At 43.7% G+C, this 21,721-nt stretch overlaps 1 protein-coding gene across 1 annotated transcript in view; it reads right to left on the bottom strand.

Moving 5' to 3' along the window:
• TTC27 (tetratricopeptide repeat domain 27) overlaps positions 1-21,721 on the bottom strand; it is a 1,783,878-nt gene that overhangs the window by 883,940 nt on the left and 878,217 nt on the right. Inside the window, exon 9 of the mRNA XM_069607906.1 lies at positions 13,279-13,345. Coding sequence (XP_069464007.1) covers positions 13,279-13,345 — 67 coding nt within the window. The remainder of the gene's footprint in view (positions 1-13,278; positions 13,346-21,721) is intronic.

The following is a 21,721-nucleotide window of genomic DNA, read 5'->3' as shown; positions in this document are numbered from 1 at the left end:
TTGTGTAATACGGAAACACTCCCACATCTCGTCACATAACCAACCCTAATGATATTGTACACATTTTTGGATGACGTTCCTCTCCAGCGTAGCCAAATGCGGCCATAAGCACCTATGTGCCGTGACGCAGAACCTGGAAATGAACACACAGCGACATACAACGTAGCACGTTACATTTTGAAATAATAAAGTGTTTTTTAAAGGAAAACATTAACAATTTTAGAATTTGTAAAGTACTTTAATTTCACAATAAACTGTCAGAGACCATCGACTATTCCCATTTTCAATCAAATAGTAACTTTGTTTGTTCAGTCGTCATCGAAAATGTGAGGCACACGTTGATCTTTTCGCATACACAAAGTATTCGCTTTCGATAAAGCAACCGCTTCAGGCACACAGTGATTTCCAAGACGTTGGCATGAACTTTGGCCTACAGCACCATAGAAAAATGTTATGTTACTCCTAATGGCCAATCCAGCGTATGGACAAATAGGGCCGGGCCGGTCGTCCCACAATACAGTGACAGTTAGGCAGCAGGTCAGGAGTACGTGCAATGGCGTCCAAAGAATCCATCACTTGGCATCTGGAATCCATGGCAATCACAGTACGGCAGAATGTAGCTGTTCGGAAAACTTAACAGAAAATACGTATCAATACTCAACCTTTACCAAACAATTTCAAAAAAGACAAAAACCGTGGAAACTGATAAATCAATGTGGTCATACATGACATTTTAAAGAAATAATAGCATTGAACATGGGAGAACCTAATGATAGCCTACAAACGGCGAGAATGTGCACTCTCCATAAGTTTTAAAAAAAATGACAATTACACAGAAAGATAGTACCTCAGTTAGAAAGCCAAAATTATTTTTCTGGTAATAAAAAATTAAAACTCGTTCCGGTGTAGAGTCGTCGAAAGTAAACGTACACAAAATTTACTGTCTCCATTAAACCCAGACAGCGATGTACTTGCAGCAAGAATCTTCTTCAACTAATATTACATGCGTCTTACAAACTTTTTGAATACATAACCTTATCAAATGGTATTTTTTTCCAAACTTGCACTCCCTGCATTCTTAATGAATTTTTCCTTTCGCTCAAGGTCAAAAAACAATTGACCCTTATGGGTTCAGTCGGATGCGTGGGCCTCCTGAGCTCGCAACCAAAAAAGCCAACCAAGTGACCTTCACTCAGAATGAAAATACATTCTGACTTTGCAACAACGTATCTGAATGCATGCATGAGAACTGCTACTCCCATACACTTGCAGAACCGCTGTTTCCATCAAACAGTGCAGGTGCCTGCCTCGGTTAACCAGTGCAATGGTGTGTTTTATATGTGTTAGCGGCGATGTCCACGTACACCAAAACACGAATGAAAGATGGTGGGCGCAGCGACAGAATCTGACGCACTTCACGCCGTTCAACATCCAATCAGTGAACGCACCACATGTCCGCCAACATGACGCTACGGATTAGCCAATCGGTATTTTGTCCGCGCAGCGAACAGGGAAGTATGTCCTCGCATAGATATCACTCATTTATTCAGATGTACTTTTTGGTCGTTTTAAAGAAAACTACTGGACGGATTGGCACCAAATTTACAAAAGCACGCTTTCGGGACCAAGCTCCTGCCGCAAATTTGGTGAAAATTCATCCAGCCGTTTGGGCTGTAGACGTGTGCAAAGTTTTTCCCCCATTCAGTCTATGAATGGGGAAAAAAGACATTTTGGGACCACCCCTGTAACTTTTTCCCCCTGGACCAAACATCACCAAAATTTGCAAAGAAATTCACAGTTGCCCATACACTTTTTTTTTTTTTTTTTTTTTATAAGCCGCCCAAAAAGTGCTCTTCCTATGCAAACAGCAACTTAACCATAACTACACGGCCACTACCGTGGCCGTGTAATATATATATATATATATATATATATATATATATATATATATATATATATATATATATATTCAATTTTATTAAATATGTGCTCAGCCATCACTGGCTTTACATATTACACAGGAATATATATATGCCATCGTTTTTTTGAAAACATGACATGTGATAGGCTGCCCATGGAATGAAAACGGATCAAGCATTGTCACTTAATAGCTCAAGGCTTGTTATGTGATGAAATGATGAAAGGATACTCAACAAATGGATTAGATATCGGATTATTGATTTTGCACTTTGCACCTGCACTTTGTTATAGATGATGGCTAAAGGTAATGATATGAATATTGTTATGATAATTGCATTTTGTATTTTATAATGCATACGGCTCTAGATTTAATGGTGGAATTATGTAAAGTGAAAGGGAGTTATGATTTTTTATATTTATGTAGTTGGTATGTTATGCTCTTTAAATTGTACATTGTTTTATGCTGAAAGATGAAATTGTGTAAGGTTTACTTACGAAACCAGAACACAAATAAATAAAAAGTATGATCCATAGTAGGACATCGTTTTGCTTCAACTTGATAGATTATGTCAAGTAGTGACATTTCAAAAGTGCACTTTTGCCACAATGGTGTATTGCTGCTTATATGTGCTGCGCTTATACAGCGTACACCTGTTGACAAGCTTAGGGGCAATAGTGTCTGAGGGACAAATTAACCTTAATTTTAGCTCTGAAAAATGCTGTGTGTGCTATGCACATTGGTCTAAATTTAACTCTGACCGAGAGAGGGCGACATGGAAGAGCTTTAAAAGAGGGAGTAATGTGGCCCACGTGACTAATACCTGTTTGTCCAAGTCCCCAGGGAGTGTGATCTGCGTCTTGAATATCCACCAAAAATGTCATCGGTGTGGTACAAGCCTTGCTGCGAGACTGACTGGCCCTGGACAGTAAGGAGTCGATGTTCTCCGAGTCTGAACCATGCAAGGTATACATATATATGAGCATCTCTAGTCAAAGGCCTGTGGAGTCAAGAAGACCTGCTGAGGCATGAATACCTTTAACTTTACCTCTCAAAGATTTCTTTTTTATCCAGTGCGTATTAGGAATGGAAAGGCCCTTCCTATCCCTGTACAGACAGAATGAAGTGACGATAGTCACGGGCACCATCACACGAACAGCTCTGCCCAATCCGCCTTCCAAGTCGCATTGCGGCTGGAAATAGGATAACAAGGTTTAAAGCCTTTGGTAAAAAACTAAAAAGAAATCCCATCCAAATTACACGAACACCATTTGAAGGAAAGACTCCAGATGTGTTTTTTTATATACAAAGTCACGTTTTAGACATCTGCCTTGCATCCGACGCAAAGGAATGCTGCATTAAAGCACAAGCCGCCTCTTTTGTTATGTCTGAGACTCAAAGCAACACAATGTCCTGAAATATCAAACTGCGTGTTCCCGAACATTCTTCTCTCGTCTGTCAGTCTCTGCAGTGGCTGGACCAGCCGGTTCCTACTGTTATAGCTGCCTGAGAACGAGCATCTTGGCTTTACACATATAGCCAAGGCAAGCACAATGAAGGGGGGTTGACGGGGTTCTTGCCTATGGAGTAATTAGGGATTCGGCGGTCGACGTGGGAAAGGTTGCTCACAACCGCTAACAATTTGACCCATCAATTAGTTTGTATTTGAAAAGGTCAAGCACGGCCGAATTTTCATTTAAGGTAATACCTTTGGCAATTCTCAATTCTCTGGTTATGTGGATTTTCAATGTTTATAATCAGAGCGGTAAGTGGCGCACAGCAATTCATGAATGAACTCGTTTTGCAAGGTTTATTCAGGATTCAGTATAGTACTGGGCACCTCAATAAGGGTCCGAATGACAAAATTCTTCTTGAATCAAAAGAGTCATTAAAAAGTTTGTCCTGATCGTTCCCTGGTTTCAGTCTCTTGTACAAAGGACAAAGAGGATCCTTGGTACAGTCCTGCAGTGGCTGGGTGACCTTTTCCCCTGGCCCAATAGGCAGAGAGAATTGCCAAGAGATATATATATATGTTTTCAGTTTTTATTTAAAGTACATGGTAGTAAGTACACACTGAAAAAACCATAGCACATTGTAAAACCAAAGAAAACATCCAATATATCCATTGAGGTACAGTATATAGGTACTGAACAGGCACGTACATACATCAACAATGACCTAAGCAGCTAATGAGCATGGGCGCATGCTTTACGACCCATGCAACTGTAGACTAAATCAGGCTTGCCCAAAATGCATGCCCAGCAGACATGCTTTGAGGGGTTCCCAAATGTTCCTAGGGCGACTCATACTCGGTAGCATTGTTTCCCACAGCTCCTCCGTTTCATTCGCCCAGAGTATATCCCTTCACCATTGTTCATTACTACGCAGCATAGTTTGCATCCATTTTAGCAATACAAAGCACTTGGCCAACAGAAGGCAGACATTTAGCAGTCTACGCGTATCTTGGGAGGTCCTGCATAGACACCAAACAGTGGGGTCCGGGTAAAATGTACTCCAGTAATAGTATTTAAAGTATCACACATGGAGGACCAGAATGCGGTCAGTGCTGGGCAAGACCAGTGCATGTGAATATAGTTGGTATCTCTTGCAACACATCTAGGACAGCCATCAGTCGACCCATGCTTAAACTTCTGCAACCTGGCTGGAGTATAGTGATACCTTATTTAGTATTGTCAACTGGATCAGCCTAAAGCGCGAGTTTAGAGACACCTTCTGAGTCAGATTGCCAAACAGATCAGACGAGTCTACCTGGAGGTCTGCAGCCCATTTTTCTCGACACTTAGATGGGACATTGGGCCAGTGACCCATTATCACCTTATATAATGTAGATACAACAGTGTGACAGCCACTAGTGGAAACCATATATGTTGGGATAGGGTTCGTATCGGGCTCTAGGGGAAAATCCAGCCACATTTGTTTAAATGCCCCCACGAGGTCCAAGATATTGCAGCCAGAACGTTGCCCTGTGTTGCAGGCAGCCTTTACCACCCGCATCTCGACAAACCGCCCATTAATAAACATATCACATAGCGTCTGGACCCAGGTGCTAATTACAGCCGCATCGGAGGTCGGTGGAAGGTGCATGCAATTCCAGAGGGGAATGTTCTTGCAATACGGGGGAGCCTCTCCTATTAACCACCACATCTTAAGAAACTTTAAGCAATTACAATAAGCACAGTATAAAGACGCTTCTGAACTATATAAAGCTATTGATATCTATGAGTGCATATTTTAGAAAGCTGTTTAAACCCAGCAAGGGAAATTGATGGGGAACCAATCGAGATGTTATTAGTTTACACGTATTTGAATATTCTCTGCATCTAAAACTACTATTCTGTTAGTTAAATCGAAGAATCTTATTTGGATTAATGATGTGCGTTAATAGGTTTAGGGTTGGCAGCCTTATCCCAATAATTAGGGCTCATATCCAAAGTTTCTCTAGAAATACTGCATGATGCAGAGATTTGGGGGACGACTTTTGAGAATCCATTTTGTGGAATGTAGAAAAAACACCCCTGTTCACATCAAACACCAAGGCAGCCTCGACAGCTTAAGTTAAAGACCCTTTTTAAAATTCTCATTTAAAATGAATGTAGCTTCTCATAAAAGATTTGCTGTTTGAGAATCTTTATTACGATAGTGAAACGTAAGACGCTTTGATGAACCCGTGGCTTCTGTGCCTTATTAATTGGGGTACAGCATCTAAACGTAGAGAGAATATGCCTTCCCCGAATGGGGCTATCAGTGATAATGTTACATATGCTTAGAATTGTTCTTTTGTAACGCGCTAAATACCAGGGACCGGTTCCTAAGGTGAGACCGGGATTCGAACCTGTGTTGCTATGCCTTGTCTTGCTTCCAGAACGAACGCGTTGTCCCAGAGCTATCCCCCCCCCCCAATCAGTAGTGGTTTAGATCACCGCATTTGCTTTGTTGAAGTTCGTGCGAGTGCTGCCCGTCAATTGTTTAAAACAATACAACTTTTGTCCGAACTCTGGTTAGCATTCACATGGGTTCTTCATTAATTCCTAATTCTGAATTTATTTAAAATGTTGTTCATACAATACTAACCCTGTACACATTTTTCATGTTTTCAATGTTAGTTATTTCACACGTACAATATTCCTGCCGCAAAAATGTTCTCTCTCAATGACATTCATTTTCCATTTTATCTAAAAAAAAATACAACATGTAGAAGTAGCAAATACCCCATGAAGCACTTGACAGAGCTCTGACCCAATTCGTACCGTTCTACACAAATAGCAGGCAGCACTCACAATAACTTCTACGAACCAAAGACAGTACATTAAGCCATGGCTTTATAAGTAAGCAGCAGCCCGTGAAGAATAACAGAACATGATGATTGAAACAGTGCACAGGAAACACATACAGCACTAGAACACAGAGCTTAACACAAACAAAAATGACCCATCGCCACTGCACCATGAGTTGAACTGAAATACAATAAACAAAAGTGAATTTATGAATCATTTTAGATTCAAATAGTGTACAATGAGAGATTCATAAAAATAGAAAAAATATGTCAGACAAATGCTGATATGCAATTATTGTGCAATTGGAGTGATTACTAATAATGAAAAAAATAAACTAATCTGTAGAGGTATACTATTCAGTTAATGTCACACTCTACCCCCGGTCTTACCCGTTTGTCCTTTGTCGCTTTCTTCTTTGAAGGTTTCTCTGTTTTCCGGGATGTCCGGGACTTGTACAGGTAAGGCCGGTGGTCCTCCGTATCCAGCGTGGAACGAGAGCAGACTCAGAGGAAGACAAGAGTTCAGGATTCCAGGAAGGTAAGAGCAGTCAATGTCCGGGAATAAGTGCGGAACCAGGGAAGGGAAGCACTACTACCAAGTATTGAGATGGAGTTGCGAGAGCGGAAGCATGGAAGGGGGGCCCAGGAAGGAATGCGCAGACTGCCTCGGAGAAGGCAACAGGCCGCTTCAATAATCCAGGAATGAAGAAACGGGAATATGGATGGTATCCGACAACGATACGAGGAAAGGAAGGGAACGATGAACACACTAGTTGCAAACTCGAAAAGAAGCGTTGAGGTGCGCAGCGCCACAAGGGCGTGCCCGTTTTCTAGGAAGCCAGGGCGCCGGCGTAAATGCTATATCACAGGGTGGCTGATGCGCCGGCCATGTTGAGAGGAGAACGGCTCCAGCGGTACGGTGCACCATGGACCAGGAAGTCCAGAAGGGGCGTAAATGGCGAGTTATAACAGTTAACAAGATTTGTAGTGAAAACCAAATTGAGACTAATCAATAAGCACACGTGAAAGAGTGGATCGATGAACATTTTCAGAATTTTTTGCCAACATGTGTTTGCCTGATTTTGTTGTTTTTTTTTTTTTAATCACAAACAGTGGGGGAGACCCCCGAACTCTGTTCTTCTACCCTCTCACCCCTCCCTTTCTGTATAGCTTACCCCAACTGACCATCTGTAAGTTTGTGGTAAAAGAAATGTCGCAAAAAAAAAAAAAGAATTCGATGAAATTGCCATTCGGCTTGCATCAAACTTTGTATCATTCAACAATTGACAGGCAGCACTCAAAGCACATGCAATGTAAAGCATTACCTGTTTTCTCTACATGCCAATTACATCAACATTGTTGAGATTTTTCACAACAAAATATACCGATCAGCACAGATACAAAACAATGATTTGTAACACCCTTTTTAATGATTTCTCTATTTTTTCATTGCCGTTATGTCCATCCATCTGGCCAGAGAAAGCCATTAATGCATAGTAAGGGAGTTGTTTCTTACCTGCAACTCCATTTCTCCAACGTTGGTATCTTTCATGGATTCATATGCTGTGAATATTCCCCATCAGGCTGGGAACCTCAGTCATTTTTTATAACTCAGCGTTTTCCTATGGAAAACTGACACTTCAGTGTCCTATCAACGCCCTTTTTGGGCGCTTTAGGAACCACCAATAGGATTTAGGGTATAAATAGCCCCGCCCCCAAAGCGTCCCTTCAGATTTTAACCTCCAAAGTGGAGGCCACCCAATTTAGGTTTGCATGCAGGGGTGGACGCAGGGCTTATGTCCACGTGTAGTGCTAACCTGCCCCCCGCAGACATTCCCCATGATAGTCATTGCTGCGGCTTAGCCTGTCTCCATCTGGAGGAAAAGGCCTGACCCGATTTTTTCCTGACCCGCTCTATTCCTGGACGCCTGAAAGTCTCTACTTTTGTGCATCGACTGTGCCGACCTCCTGTACCCCTGAGAGGAGTATACAAAACTAGAGCTATCTAGTCCTCTTGTAGGGGACCGTGTGGAAGAGGACAGGTAATACAAATGTATATAAGGGGGTATCCACAACAGCTTCCCACCTTCACACGTGTCCGGTATGTCTTATTGCAAAATGCCAAAAGGAACTGTGTCATTGAATATATTTACACAGTAATTTCATATTTGAATTAATATATACATATAAGTGCAAGAAAATTATTAAAAAGAACATATACAATAAAATTAGGTTAATTGTCCTTGACATAGTCGAGGACAATTACACAATAAAATGAGGATACACTAAATGGTTACTAATTACACCACTATTTTTGTGATAAGGAGATCCCTTTCAGCCTTATCAGGGGCTTATTGATGTTAGTCATATTTGGTTGACTTCACAATGTTTTTTTATGTGATTTTTTTTTATGTGATGTTCTTTTTAACAATTCCCCTGAGAGGAGTAGCCAGATCGCCCGTAGCCTCGATCTCTGGGTGCAGCAAATCAGGTATTTCCCAAAGCCCCACGAAAGGGACAGAAGGGACGAAATGAGCGCCCGCTCTGCAAGGCTCCTAACGACTTGGCAGTCTCAGAGTCCTCTTTCATACCCTTAAGGGTCTCATCGATTTTCTCCCCAAACAACTGCTGCATGTCTAGCCATTTGTAGTGCACCTCTGGCCAAAAGTCAGCGCACTTAAGCCACGCTTGTCGACGCAGTACTATGCCGTTGTTGATCTGTTTAAAAATAGATTCTGCCAAGTCCACCGCAATGTTTATACTATGACTGCACGCCTCCTCCCCTTCGCGTACCAACATCATAGCCGCTTTTCGTTGTTCCTCCGGTAGGTGTTCCAGCGGAGGAGCCAACCGATGCCACATCTCACAATCGTAGCGAGCCATGATTGCTAGAGAATTGGCCGCCTTCACTGTCACGCCCACGGTCAGAAACCTCTTACCAAAGGCATCTCGTCTCCTGGCCTCGTTATTGGGAGGGGTCGTACATTTGTGCTGGCTTCTGGCTTGCCGGCCAGCTGCCGCTAAAACCACCGACTCAGGAGTTGGCTGTGAAACCAAGCACTTCGGTGCCGATTCCGGGGCCTTAAACTTCTTCTCCAACCTCCCTTTGATAGCTGGTTCTGAGAAGGAGTGTTGCATCATACGCCGGCCCTCCTGCCACACGTGGTCCAGGGTTGGTACGGAGAACACCGCTTTTCATCTCTTGCCCATGTGGTCAAACAAGAAGCACTCCTTCCGTTCTTCCACTCTTCCACAGGAGCCAACCCAAACTATGCACATGCCTTAGCCATCATTGCATGAAACGCCCCCACATTGTCGGGGGGGGGGGGAGAGGCTGTGCCGGACTACGAGGTGGTTCCAATTCGATGTCCGAATCCCACGCCGGGTCTCTCGACGGTGACGACGAGCCAGCAGACACCGTCTCCCTAGGCCCACTGTGATTCGGAATCCGGTAACTCACCCTCCTTAGGGTGGGAACGTGGCCATTCGAGCACCTGTAGGGGTGAAGGCTATTCCGCCGAAGCCGTCAAGCGCGGAGGAACACCTGCAGAGTCGCCGGTAGGCCCCACCGGAGCTATGTGCAGAGGAGGTCATCTGGAATCCAGTTGGCCCAACAGAGATTGTAACATGGACAGCACCTGGAGCGATAGCATCGCCTGCGGGTTCACCAAAGGGTAAATGGGCGAACCAGCCCCCACACCCACCGATGACGCCAGCCCAACATACTGCAGGCCCAGGGCTGATGGATCCGCCACTGGATCCCCATCGTCCTCCGCTTCCGATGCAGTCTACTGCTGTAGAATGGGGTCTGGTAGTCGAGAGTCAAACGCAGAGGCCTGCCACACCTCCCTCGACGGTAACAAGTTGCTAGACGACAGTATCGGGTCTCCTCCTCCTACCGGAGCTGTAGACATCACAGTTGACGATGGTATCGCAGTTGATAACAATTGTCGACGACGGGACTCTCGACGACAACATAGTACGAACTGCAGCTTGCGGAGTAGATATTTCAGGCGATCCTGTCTCCTTGGTCCCACTGGACCAATGCTTTGACGACTCTCTACTGGAGGAGGACTTGTGATGGTCCACTGAAGAGGAGCATCTCGACGAAGAGTCTTTCTTGGCTTTCCCCTGAGTCTCCTTCTCAGGTTTACTTCCAGATCCTCGTGACTGGTCCAAGCAACCATGCTTGGACGACGACTCACTCTCACCGACCACTGTGACACGCCGGGACTTTTTAGCTGGAGGCTCAGCTGATACTGACCGGCGATGATCTGCTGCATGGGCTGGCCTCTTCGATGCCAAGCTACGCACTGAGCCCACCTCCGAGGAAGGGTAGGTACCTTCATTCAGCCAACACACCAACCACTGATTGCGGTCCTTAAGCGTCTTTTGGGAGAACCCCTTACAGATCTCACAGGATTCGGCCAAATGATGGGGGTAGAGGCAATAAAGGCAGTCCATATGCCTGTTCCCCTCATACACTTTCCGCATCCCGCAGGTCACACAGGGCCGGAACAACGATTTTCCTGAAGACATTTTCACCCTTGCACCAACACGTGTAGAAATTACAACGAACACGAGGTAATCCCAACACTTTGGAGACAGTTGAAATCTGAAGGGAAGCCGCCGGGGCGGGGATATTTATACCCTACATCCTATTGGTGGTAGCTAAAGCGCCCAAAAAGGACGTTGATAGGACACTGAAGTGTCAAAGTTTTCCATAGGAAAACGCTAAGTTAAAAAAATTACAGAGGCTCCCAGCCTGACAACGGGGAATATTCACAGCATGTGAATCCATGAAAGATCCAATGCTGGAGAATGGATCTTTCCCCTTTCCTGGCCTTGCTGTGACACCCCTAGCTGTGTTCCCTCGTATCCCTTCACTTCTTCAAACTACTGCTTGCGTAATTCCTTTTCATATGAAAGGTTTTTCCCCCAATCATTACATTTTTCCTCCAATAAAATACAAGTACATCTGTTCACATGAAGAAAAGTGCTTTCAAAGAGAATATTTACAGGTGTATTTGTAGAGCACATCTTGGTGCTATTGGCAGGCGAGAGGATTGCTCAGGGGCAACACGTTTGTCTTGGAAGCAAGACAACACATATCAACATAGGTTCGCATCCCGGTCTCGCGCTTAGAAACTTCTCTGGTATTAAGCGTGTTCTAAAAGAACAATTATATATATAATTGACAGATAGCATAGGTTTATTGTTACCCAACTTAATGGTACTCATTTTATCGACCTCGAAAGGGTGAAGGGTTGAGTGGCCCTGCCGGGATTCGAACGTGTGAACATTAGGTCAAACACAGGCCCCTGTAGTGGATGTATTAGTCCACTGAGCCAGAGACCCAGCTATTTGATGCCGTTTTTTTAACCTCTAGAATGTAAAATACAAAATCCACTTGTATAGCAAACTCTAGTACTGTGGGACTTCATTTATGTGCGTTTGAAAGAAATGACTTATAAAGGGATGAAATAATGCAGATCTGAGGGGCAGGGCACGCTTGTGCTTTTTATGTTAATCTGCGTTTAAAAATTGCACTACGCTGAACTTGCTTCCTTCCCTGAATGGAGTGTACTCCTCTGTAATTGTGCCAATATCTCAATATTTGGATGTGCAGGCCAGGGCCGGCGGTGTCCCTTTTAGTCTACACCTTGCATTTTAAAGTGCTCTCCCTTGTAAACTGTGTATGGCAACTGGGTTTTACACAAATCTACTGATCAACAGTGGTGCTGAATGGGCTAGAGGTATAACTAAGCATTTCTACATTTTCCGTTTGAATGTTCACTGTATTATAAATGATATTCAGATAACTGGCTTCAATCAGACTTGATACTGTGCTGCTAGTAGGCAACGACTTTCAATGTTTAGAAGTCTACCTTTCCATCATGTCTTTAAATAAGGAATTATTTATTAAGTATTCTTACAAACGTCTGCTTCAAGCGATCTGGCTTATCTAATGAATGGGGACTCTTATGTAGTTAGAACCTGAGAAATTCTCCAGTAGTTCCCAGCCCATGTCGTCACTCTGGCTGCCCAAAGCCTTTCCCCCACTTAAACAAGACTTCTTTTTTATTAGGACGGAAGTAGTCAACCCCAAAGAGTAGAGCAAAAAACTGATAGGATTTTTGGATACCCACAATGACTATTCACGCGAGAAATATACATGTAATAAATGTTAGCAGAGCTCATATGCATATTTATTGGTCATTCTGAAAACAGACTGGATTTTCCAATGGAGTTCCTCAATGCGCCCAACCCTCATCTATACGCAAAACAATAGGGTAGCTTTGAAGTGGTAAACAAATAAAATAAAAATTGCCTACATTAAAAACAAACACCCTTCGCTTGCCAGCAACTAACTGCACCATTAGAAGAAAAAAAAGGCTAAGAAAACGGAAATATCTGAAAAATACAACAATGTAAAGAAAAAACATCATAGAATCAATCATGCTATGCCTTTAAAGAAGACGTATTAAAATAAAGTTGCCTTGACCCAACGCAGAGGATCACTGCACACACAGTGTAATGAATGCAGCACACTCCCAGGAGGCCACTGGCTCTGCACACTGAAGAAAAACAGTGAACGCCCCGAAGCGCCCATCACAGGGTGCACCACGATGTGCAACAGTACACAGGCCCCATTTTAGAACATGGACACTGTACTGCAAGAGCGCTGCACAGATGGCAATGGGGATTGGGGACTACACAACGAGTTGTGAGTGACTAGTTTAATTCATGGCTCTGCCACTTTGCACAGGGTTCAGAGCTGCGTAGAATCCACCAGGAGTGGCCCTTCTGATAATGTCTGCTAGTGTCGCATCAGTCGCTCCTATTTTTATTTTTCACCAGGCACATTCATCTGCAGCTGAACACAGCAAGGGTCTTTGAAAAACATGAGCTCGCCAACTTTTTTTTTTTATTACAAAATACACCACCGGTGCTTGCATAACCAAGGCCAGGTCCCAAGCCAGCCCCTAGTGTGGTACTTGGAAAAGAATACAGACATCAAGAACGGGGTGTGTGTCCAACCAAAACACACAAATAAGCTACTTACAGATGTGAAAGCAAGCAGCTCCTCTTCTGTCAGCTTGTGTACGGGATTGTTCTTCTGGAAATCTGTGCTGGAAAACGAGGAATATGTATTTGAGAAACTCAATTGAGACTGGCCTTACCATCACTCAGAATAAGCCTTCTCGCAGCCTCAGCTAGCGTGCCTTCAACGTCCCGCAATATAAATACATCCCCTACCCAACCGACATCACTTTCCCAATGCTGAACCTCCAGGCCCTTGACGACCCCTTCAGCTTCACAGGAGTTTGCTTCCAGAGACCCTGCGTAAAGGTGAGAGGCCACAGCATGCACATGCAACCGACATTGGAAGCATGGCTGCCCATGCAGGGTTCTATTTATTTATGTTTTGCAAAGGAACACGGTGCTACGAGTAGAAGCACATTATAAAAAGGTCACATTGTCTTCTGGTCATTAACTGTTTCTCTCACTAGAAGTTCTTAAAATCTTAAACAAGTTCGAACTTTTAGAAAGATCTTAGATATTTGTTTTTAACTATTATGTAAGACAATTGTAATACATTTTAAAAAGGAAAATGTTATTGTATGTGGACATTTTGTAATATATTTTATTGTGATGTTTTGTTATGTGAAAGGTCACTTTGTTGTGATCATAAAACACATACAAAATAAAATAAAAAATAAAAAAGGTCATACAGTGGGCCGAGCAGTCCCATTGCTTGATGCTTTGGTGAAGCAATGCAGTACTGGATGTTACATGAGCCAGATGGTAACACTAACAAACAAAGCACATCATTATAATGTACACTTTAACAATAAACTGTATACAGTGCATGCAAACCAGCTGCCAAACTGCATTAACTGATCGTTCGTCTGTATCAAACATCCAGTGTTTGAATGAATGTACCTTACCATGCTTGGCTTCCGCTCACTGTAACCACGAGCCAAGCCTAAATCCTGTAACTAAGACAACTTCTTGCAACAGCGCCTTGATACCCCTGGGCTGTAGTGCGCTTTACAAATTCAAATAAATAAGATGAATGAGGATTGGTTAGGTGGTTGAGTAGAGTCGAGAAGGATGAGTACTGCCAGTGTATGTCCAGTGGCGCATTCAATAGACTCAAAGTGGTGTTTGAAGACAGCCACGAATCCCAGCAATGTGGGAGAATACTCAGTTCAGGTGTAATGGATTCCAGAAGGGTGACATAGCAGAGGTGACAGCCAATGCATGGTAGATGGGTGGTGAGGGTCGGGCGGGGGTTGTAAAACGAAAGTCGGGGAAATGGCATGATAGGGCAGACGACTAGCCCACGAGCCACCCCAAGTGAAAGCAATATGAGAAGTTGGCTGAGGATTGCAGGAGTGTGTAAAGCAAGCAGGGTGATGCATGCCTTGGCCTCTCCAGAGGTTTTGGACTACAACTCCCATCGGCGCTAACCCGCATAGTAAATGGTGAGGGATAATGGGAGTTGCAGTACAAAACATCTGGAAGTCACAGTTTGCCGACTCCCCTTGGCTGGAAAGGGTTTTGATGGAAAAGTTCAGTACTTAGTTAAGAGGCAAACAAATACAGCAGAACTCCCCTAGGAGTCTGGAGCAGTAATCCAATCTACAGACTAGGGTGAAAGCAGGGTCTTGGTAGAGTGATAGATGAGGTGGAGGCAGATTTTAGTGAAAGGGCCGGATTTCCAAAGCCAAAATGCGCACTTGAAGTGAAGTTTCCTTTTCAGCCGCAACCGGGAGGGCAGCTTTTGCAGATCGCAGCTTCACCTATAGGAGCAATGAAAATTCCGTAACCCAAAGTAGCTGGGAAAAGTATGGCGTCTATATAATCGGATGGACATTTGCTAGATTTAAAATTCAGTTAAACTCGGTATTTCATTTTATATTAAAACAAATGTGTCCCTAAATTGGCCACAACATACTTTTTACATATTCAAACGCAGAACAGACTCTGGAATAAATGTATTTAGGAAAGACAGGCCAAACGAAAAAAGTTATTGCACAAAACGCAAAAACAGTGCAAGACATGATGTACGTTTAAAGCTATTGCATAGCTGCGAGCTGGACCCTCACTCAGGAAGGTACAGTGTTCCACGTGCACTAGAGAGGACAGGCTAGCATCTAACGTGCCAAAGGATGGTCGAACTCCTAGGGAAACGCTTTCTATTGGGAGGTCAAAGACATTACTTAATGTATAAAGAGGGGGCATTGTTGAACTGATGTGGCGTTCATCAGTGCGTTGGGGGCAGGTGGTTACTGCTTGCCAAGCCAAGAAACGTGCATCCAAATCCATTTACCTTAATATACATCACAACACATAATAGAGACAGCCCAAGGCACATTGTGAAACAGTACGTATGACACCCTCACATCATTCATCTTTGGGCAAGCCACACTCCAGCACGCCTACACGCATCAGGCTTCAGGCTATCGTCTAAGGCACTGCACCAAAGCTGGTCACAAAACTAATGTCTATAAAAAAAGAAAAAATGACCAGTTCTTCCATGAAATTAATAGCTAAGTTTCCAACGAGAAATTCATTCTCGGGAGAAAGAATTATAAACAAATGGTAATATTCGTGTCCATATCATAGTGTCTTACAATACCATTTTCTGGAAAATGCTGTCCAGGACTAGATAAGAGGCTTAAACTATTGGCAGTTCTGACAACTGCAACCGAACACAGCTGTGTTATCCAAAGATAGATACATACAGAGCTGAAAGATGGCTGGGTGCCCAAGCCTTGCAAGGTCACTTACAGAACCACATAATCACATGCTCCAATCCCAAAATCGCGAGAAGCCTTCCAACCTTGCGAGATGGTTAAAAGAACCCGTTCTGACTAATTAGCGGTAACTGTCCAAGAGAGCGGCTGCTAGTTCAATAACTGGCTAGTCCCTTTATGGTGAAGGTATACATGGCAGGTACACAATCCCACAGGAGCTCTGCTGTGCTAAACCTTCCTCATTCTCCATGGCTGCTCGTATTTTCAACAAGATGTAGGTTATTGCTTGGGGTTTGCTATGCAGTTGTCATTATGTGGGTTCGTATAAATGGACAACAGAATATTCACACATTAATAGAGGCCACAGCATGAAAACACCATTGCACACAAGGGTAGAAATACTCTGCCTCAATGATGTGGTGCCTGCTTAAAAATGGCCGAAAAATCGTTTGATTGGCCAGTGCACGACACTTGCGGACAGTGCCCTCAATGGATATGGAGAGAAGGAGCCTCTCCATTACAAGTATACGAGTCAGAGGCTCTTCCGGATTCATTTCAAATAGTTCCAGTGTGTGCTCATTTGGGAATAACCATATACAACAATGTATACGATTTGACAAAAAGTAGGGCGGTAATAACAATTGGTGTCAAAATCCTAACTCCTATACCAAATGGTATACAATGCTGGGGGTTTGGATGGGTCATATTTTGACGCTATACTAAGATTTATATAGGAGTTGGGAATAATTACCATGCCAAAGAGAAGAGTTTAATGTGCCTTTCCAAGCTGGATGTGCTCGGGTAGCCACTGACTGGAATCTGGACTAAAGTCTTTTACGCTGATGCCCAGTAAATAATGTAGTACAACGCGTGAGAAAACAGGAGTGTCGTGAATCCTTTTATGCTATATGCACATCACACGGGAAATATAACATTTAATAGAGCTGTTCAGGTTCGGATGGAAGGGACAGTTTCAATCTCCATTGGAATATATTGCGCAGAATGGGTTTTTATGAGGGGCGTATTAAGCAAACACATTCACTTTTCCGTTTGGAATTAAGCACGCAACTACGCATAACATCCAGGAGCTCTGTACGCGATTTTCGTAAATAGGCTCTTGGAGGAAGCATCTGCGGAGAGATATGGCACCTGCAATACTAAGGAAAACTCGTCACCGGAAGTTCTACGCGCCAGAAAAAATATTGGTCCAATCAGCGACCACTAAGCCCTCTTCAATCAAAGCGGGAATTACTAGTAACTGCTGGTTTATACCGACAGCAGGCCTTCAAATAAAATTCACTAGACACCCCAGAAGCAGACGAGACCCAGCCGGGTGACCAATGTTGCTACATGGCAGAATAAAGAGCCCTGTAAACAGAGCACCTGCTCCGAGCACGAGGCATTTTGCATTCGCAGTTTCGAAGGTGACCCTAAAGCCGTATTGTGAGAGTTTTGCAGTCCAATTCCAGGCACTCTTTGACGCTCCGCTGTGGACAATAGCGAGGCATCATTTGGCAGCTGCCACGAGCCGCTGTGAACCGCCTGATGTTCTGGCTCGCGAAAATGTACGCTGTGTCCCGGTTCAATCAGACGGGAACAAGACCGAGGAATTGATCAAAGCTGTCCACAGCAACGCGGCAATCGCAGAAAAAGGCGGCAGAGCGACACTCGACCAAAACAGAAGCTCCTGCTCCAGGCTCCCAGGCTGCGTTTCAAATCACCCATATAGTTCAGTGGTCCCTGCAAATTCCCGCACAGTCCATTCCCAGGCACCCGAAGACTCTTTACCGAACATATACTATAAAGTTATGGAGCTGTAAACATCTGTTTAGGCGCTTTCATGTCAATACAAGAGTAAAACCTATTTTTTTGCAAACCCTTTCTTAACCTAGATACAGAAAGCGCAATAAACTATTTCCAAATCTTCAAATCTCTCAAGACATAGCTTTTTCAACAACACCTGACCATGCACTCTTGCAGATAGACGCACAGACCTCAACACTCAGTACGCAATACTGTAAAAGATGGCAGCCCAAATGCTGGCTACCCATGTGCTACGTGCCACTGCTCTCGAACTAGGTCTACGCTTTATAAAATAAAACATTTTTTAAAAAGGGTATCGCAATCCTGAATTGTGCCTCATGATTATCAAGGGTGCAAACTATTATTTAATAATAATTTCCCTCTCAATCATACAAAGGTTGGATGTGATATTTTGACTAAATTGTCTTCAACTTGAGGTTATTGGGCCAAGATGGAATATCCTGTCAGAGTTATGGTCTTGGAGACTTTGTAAAACAAATTGTATAGAGACTCTGTTTCACGTAGTAATGGAATGTCAGTCATTAGTAGCTTAGAACAAGGTTCCCGCGTCCCTTTGTGCACTCAACCTCGAGATGTATCGCATGCCAATATTTGGAACAGATTAATGACTGAAGCACAAATGTCCTTAGCACTTGCACTGGTGAGATTTTGAATTTTTTTTTACTAAATTGAAATCTGTTGAGAAACAAGTGAGTGAAATTCTACAACAAATCTGTAGAACTGATCAATGCATGTAATGAAATAAAAATGTTTTTCCCTTTCTCTTTTACTAATATTACGATTTGTTAGATAAGAAGGCCTTTTAAGCAATTAGAAAGTTATTGTTTTAGCATGAAATGATATGTGCTCGATGATTTATTTTTGGTATTAGAATGAATGGATTTTATTTCATTTAGCAAAGTATTTTTTTGTATTATGATTTTTAAATTTTGTTTGTTATTACAAATTTTTGTAAAGTATGATTTTTGGAAAAAACAAAAGTAAATGCCCTACACATGCCTTTCACTGTCGTTTTCCCCTTTAACTGGTGGCCATCGGTTCACCCTGCTACCATCAGCATCAGTGCCTTTCCTTAGGATCAATATAATCGAAATACAGGGAAAAAGGGGTGGAGGTGTGGGTTTGGTACTACCGTGTGCAAAGAACAAGGCCCTTTAGTGAATAGGTATGCATGTGTTTGCTTAGTGTTGAGCCCAGTGCTTAATGATCCTTTAAGACATCAGTTACAGGTGTGATGAGTTAGTGGGGAAAGTTATGACAACACTTGCCATCGCACCATCATCTAAACACCTCACCAAAGAAAAGCAATGGCCTGCTGGTGAAGACCCTTCCATGCCATGACAGCCAAAAACTAACCACCCACCGCGCGAGACGCAATCATGGAGATGAGCGAGGAGCTGCTTCAAGTTGGTGCATGCCCAACAGAAGTAAGGTCGGTAGGAGGTTGTACTGCACACCTTGGTGCTGTACAAATGAACAATAAAATAAAAAGAGAAAACGGAGGGAGAGCCTGTGCATAACAGTCTTTGGAATTCGCTGGTCCAGATGTTAAGTTGACCACTTGAAAAAGCAGCCAGGAATTGCAACAATAGCTATATCATCTACATTTTTCACAAACACAAAACAGTTGTGCAAGCGGGCAACCATTTCTAAAAGACAATACAATACATGCATGCAAAAAAAGTCTGCTGATGGCAACAATAAATCCAGAAATCCAATAGGACCCCGGATGCAAAAACAGGTAGGCAAATTCACTGACCTGTGAATGAGGGACACCAGAGTTGTTCATGGTTTTATAAACATATTCCACACCCTGTCTGTGCCGCAAAGTTGTGTGCCGATCCGGATAAAATGCTGCTGGTAAGCTTACCGGCACACTTCTAATGGGGCCCAATGACTGTAAACCTGCTCACCTAATCCTGTCTATCCAGACTGTCTGAGGCTCAACAGGTACTCCTTCAGTTCATGCAGTCACAAAACGACCTGCATAATAATATTAGACATGGGTGTATCACAATATTACACACACTATTAAACAAAATACAGCCCCTTCTCCTTAATTACTTGATTAGGGCATTTTAAATTCATTAACTGTGAATTTGCTCAGCCAAATCTTTCTGCTCAAACCACCACTAGGATCTAAAGAGACTTTCGTCAAGGTGTATGGTCACCAGAGCTCCTAAACAGTAATGTAGAGAATGGTAGTGTTGCCCCACTGTACAGTGCACAGCTAAGCGATATTTGCAACCACTCTATTAGGTTACTCATGTCTATTGTTCCTCAAATGTCACAGGTGCCCTGCGGCCGTGCATTTAAAGCATTATCCTAAGCTTGACGCTGATTGGACAAATCAGCTTTAGTCAACGATATCCGCCGGCAGCGATCTTAGAATGGTTCAGGTGCTTGCGGTTCGGATAAATCTAAATGCAATTAACCCCCCATTTAGGACTATATCAGCCTCCTCTAGTTCTATCCAATACTCTTCATGTGTCAAGGAATTTCTCACAGACCACGAAAAGCCATACTACATTCACATTTCGCCTGAGACTATTGTGATACCATTAGTATTCAACCATGTAGGGCTATGTGCTCTCTTCTCTTCCCATATGGTCTGTACACAATGTTTCAGAGCAAGCAAGCAGATTATCACTGGCTCGTCGGAATGGCGGCGGCCATATTGGAATTCAGTGTTCTGTACCCATAAGGGGTATCCATTTAAGAAAGTGCTCCCTGACGTTATCCATCAAGCATGCCTCCATGTGTCTTGCAGCTTGATGTCAATGTAACGCATTCTCAGATTAATCTTCCATACCATTGCTGTTAAAGTTCTGCTGAACCATAACTACTCCTCATATCGACTTTTTATTAAGGAACAAGTTACTTACCTGTAACTGTTGTTCTCCAGCATGGGTCTGGCATGGATTCCCATGCTCATGAATATTCCCCGTCAGGCTGGGAATCCTCGGTAAAGAAAAATCAGTATCAGTTTCGTTTCTGATCTGTCTTTCGTAGTAGTAACCAGTCACTGATCTCTGCGTCATACTGACCACAGCCAATGACTGCCATCTCCCTAAGCCCCGCCTCTGGCAGCCATCTTCAGATTTGGTAGCACGTGAAGTGGCAGTATGACCAAGTGAAGAGCCGCAGAGGGGTAGGCGGGAGGGTTTGCATGTGAATCCATGCCAGACCCATGCTGGAGAACAACAGTTACAGGTAAGTAACTTGTTCCTTCTCCAGCATGGGGTCTGGCATGGATTCACATGCTCATGAATAAAAGAATACATAGCAGTACACACATGCACAACCACGGGAGGTGGCAACAGGCTCAACATTAAGCAATACAACAACTCAACATTAAGCATCTCTTACCTTCTCACCAGGCTCACCTTAGGCGAACAGATTGCGCAGCACTGCTTGGCCGACCCTGGACTCCTCCCTGGAATCCCGGTCGAAGCAGTAGAATTTCGTGAAGGTGTGCGTCGACCTCCACGTAGCAGCCCTGCAGATGTCCAGCAGGGGCACACCAGACAGGAACGCCGTGATAGCTGCGATCGCTCTGGTGGAATGGGCTCTCGGACGGCTGGGCAGAGGTCGGTTTGCCAACCGATGACAGTACATGATACAGCCGGAGAGCCATCTAGAAATGGAAGCCTTTGAGAGAGCCTTCCCCTGATTGACAGGTCCAAAGTTCACAAAAAGTTGTGACGTCTTCTGAAAACCCTTCGTGCGGTCCACGTAGAACTTCAGCGCTCTAGCCACATCCAGCGAGTGCAAAGTCCTTTCAGCCGGCGACAAAGGCGACGGGAAGAAAACAGGCAACACCAAGGGTTCGTTGAGGTGGAAGTCTGACGGCACCTTGGGCATGAAGGAGGGGTGCATCCTGGGCACTACCCTCGTGTCGTGAAAAGTCAAGTACGG

The sequence above is a fragment of the Ambystoma mexicanum genome, chromosome 4q (assembly GCF_040938575.1).
Source record: "Ambystoma mexicanum isolate Mex_15411 chromosome 4q, UKY_AmexF1_1, whole genome shotgun sequence".
Classification (NCBI taxonomy): domain Eukaryota; kingdom Metazoa; phylum Chordata; class Amphibia; order Caudata; family Ambystomatidae; genus Ambystoma; species Ambystoma mexicanum.
This window is presented reverse-complemented; position numbering and strand designations above follow the sequence as displayed.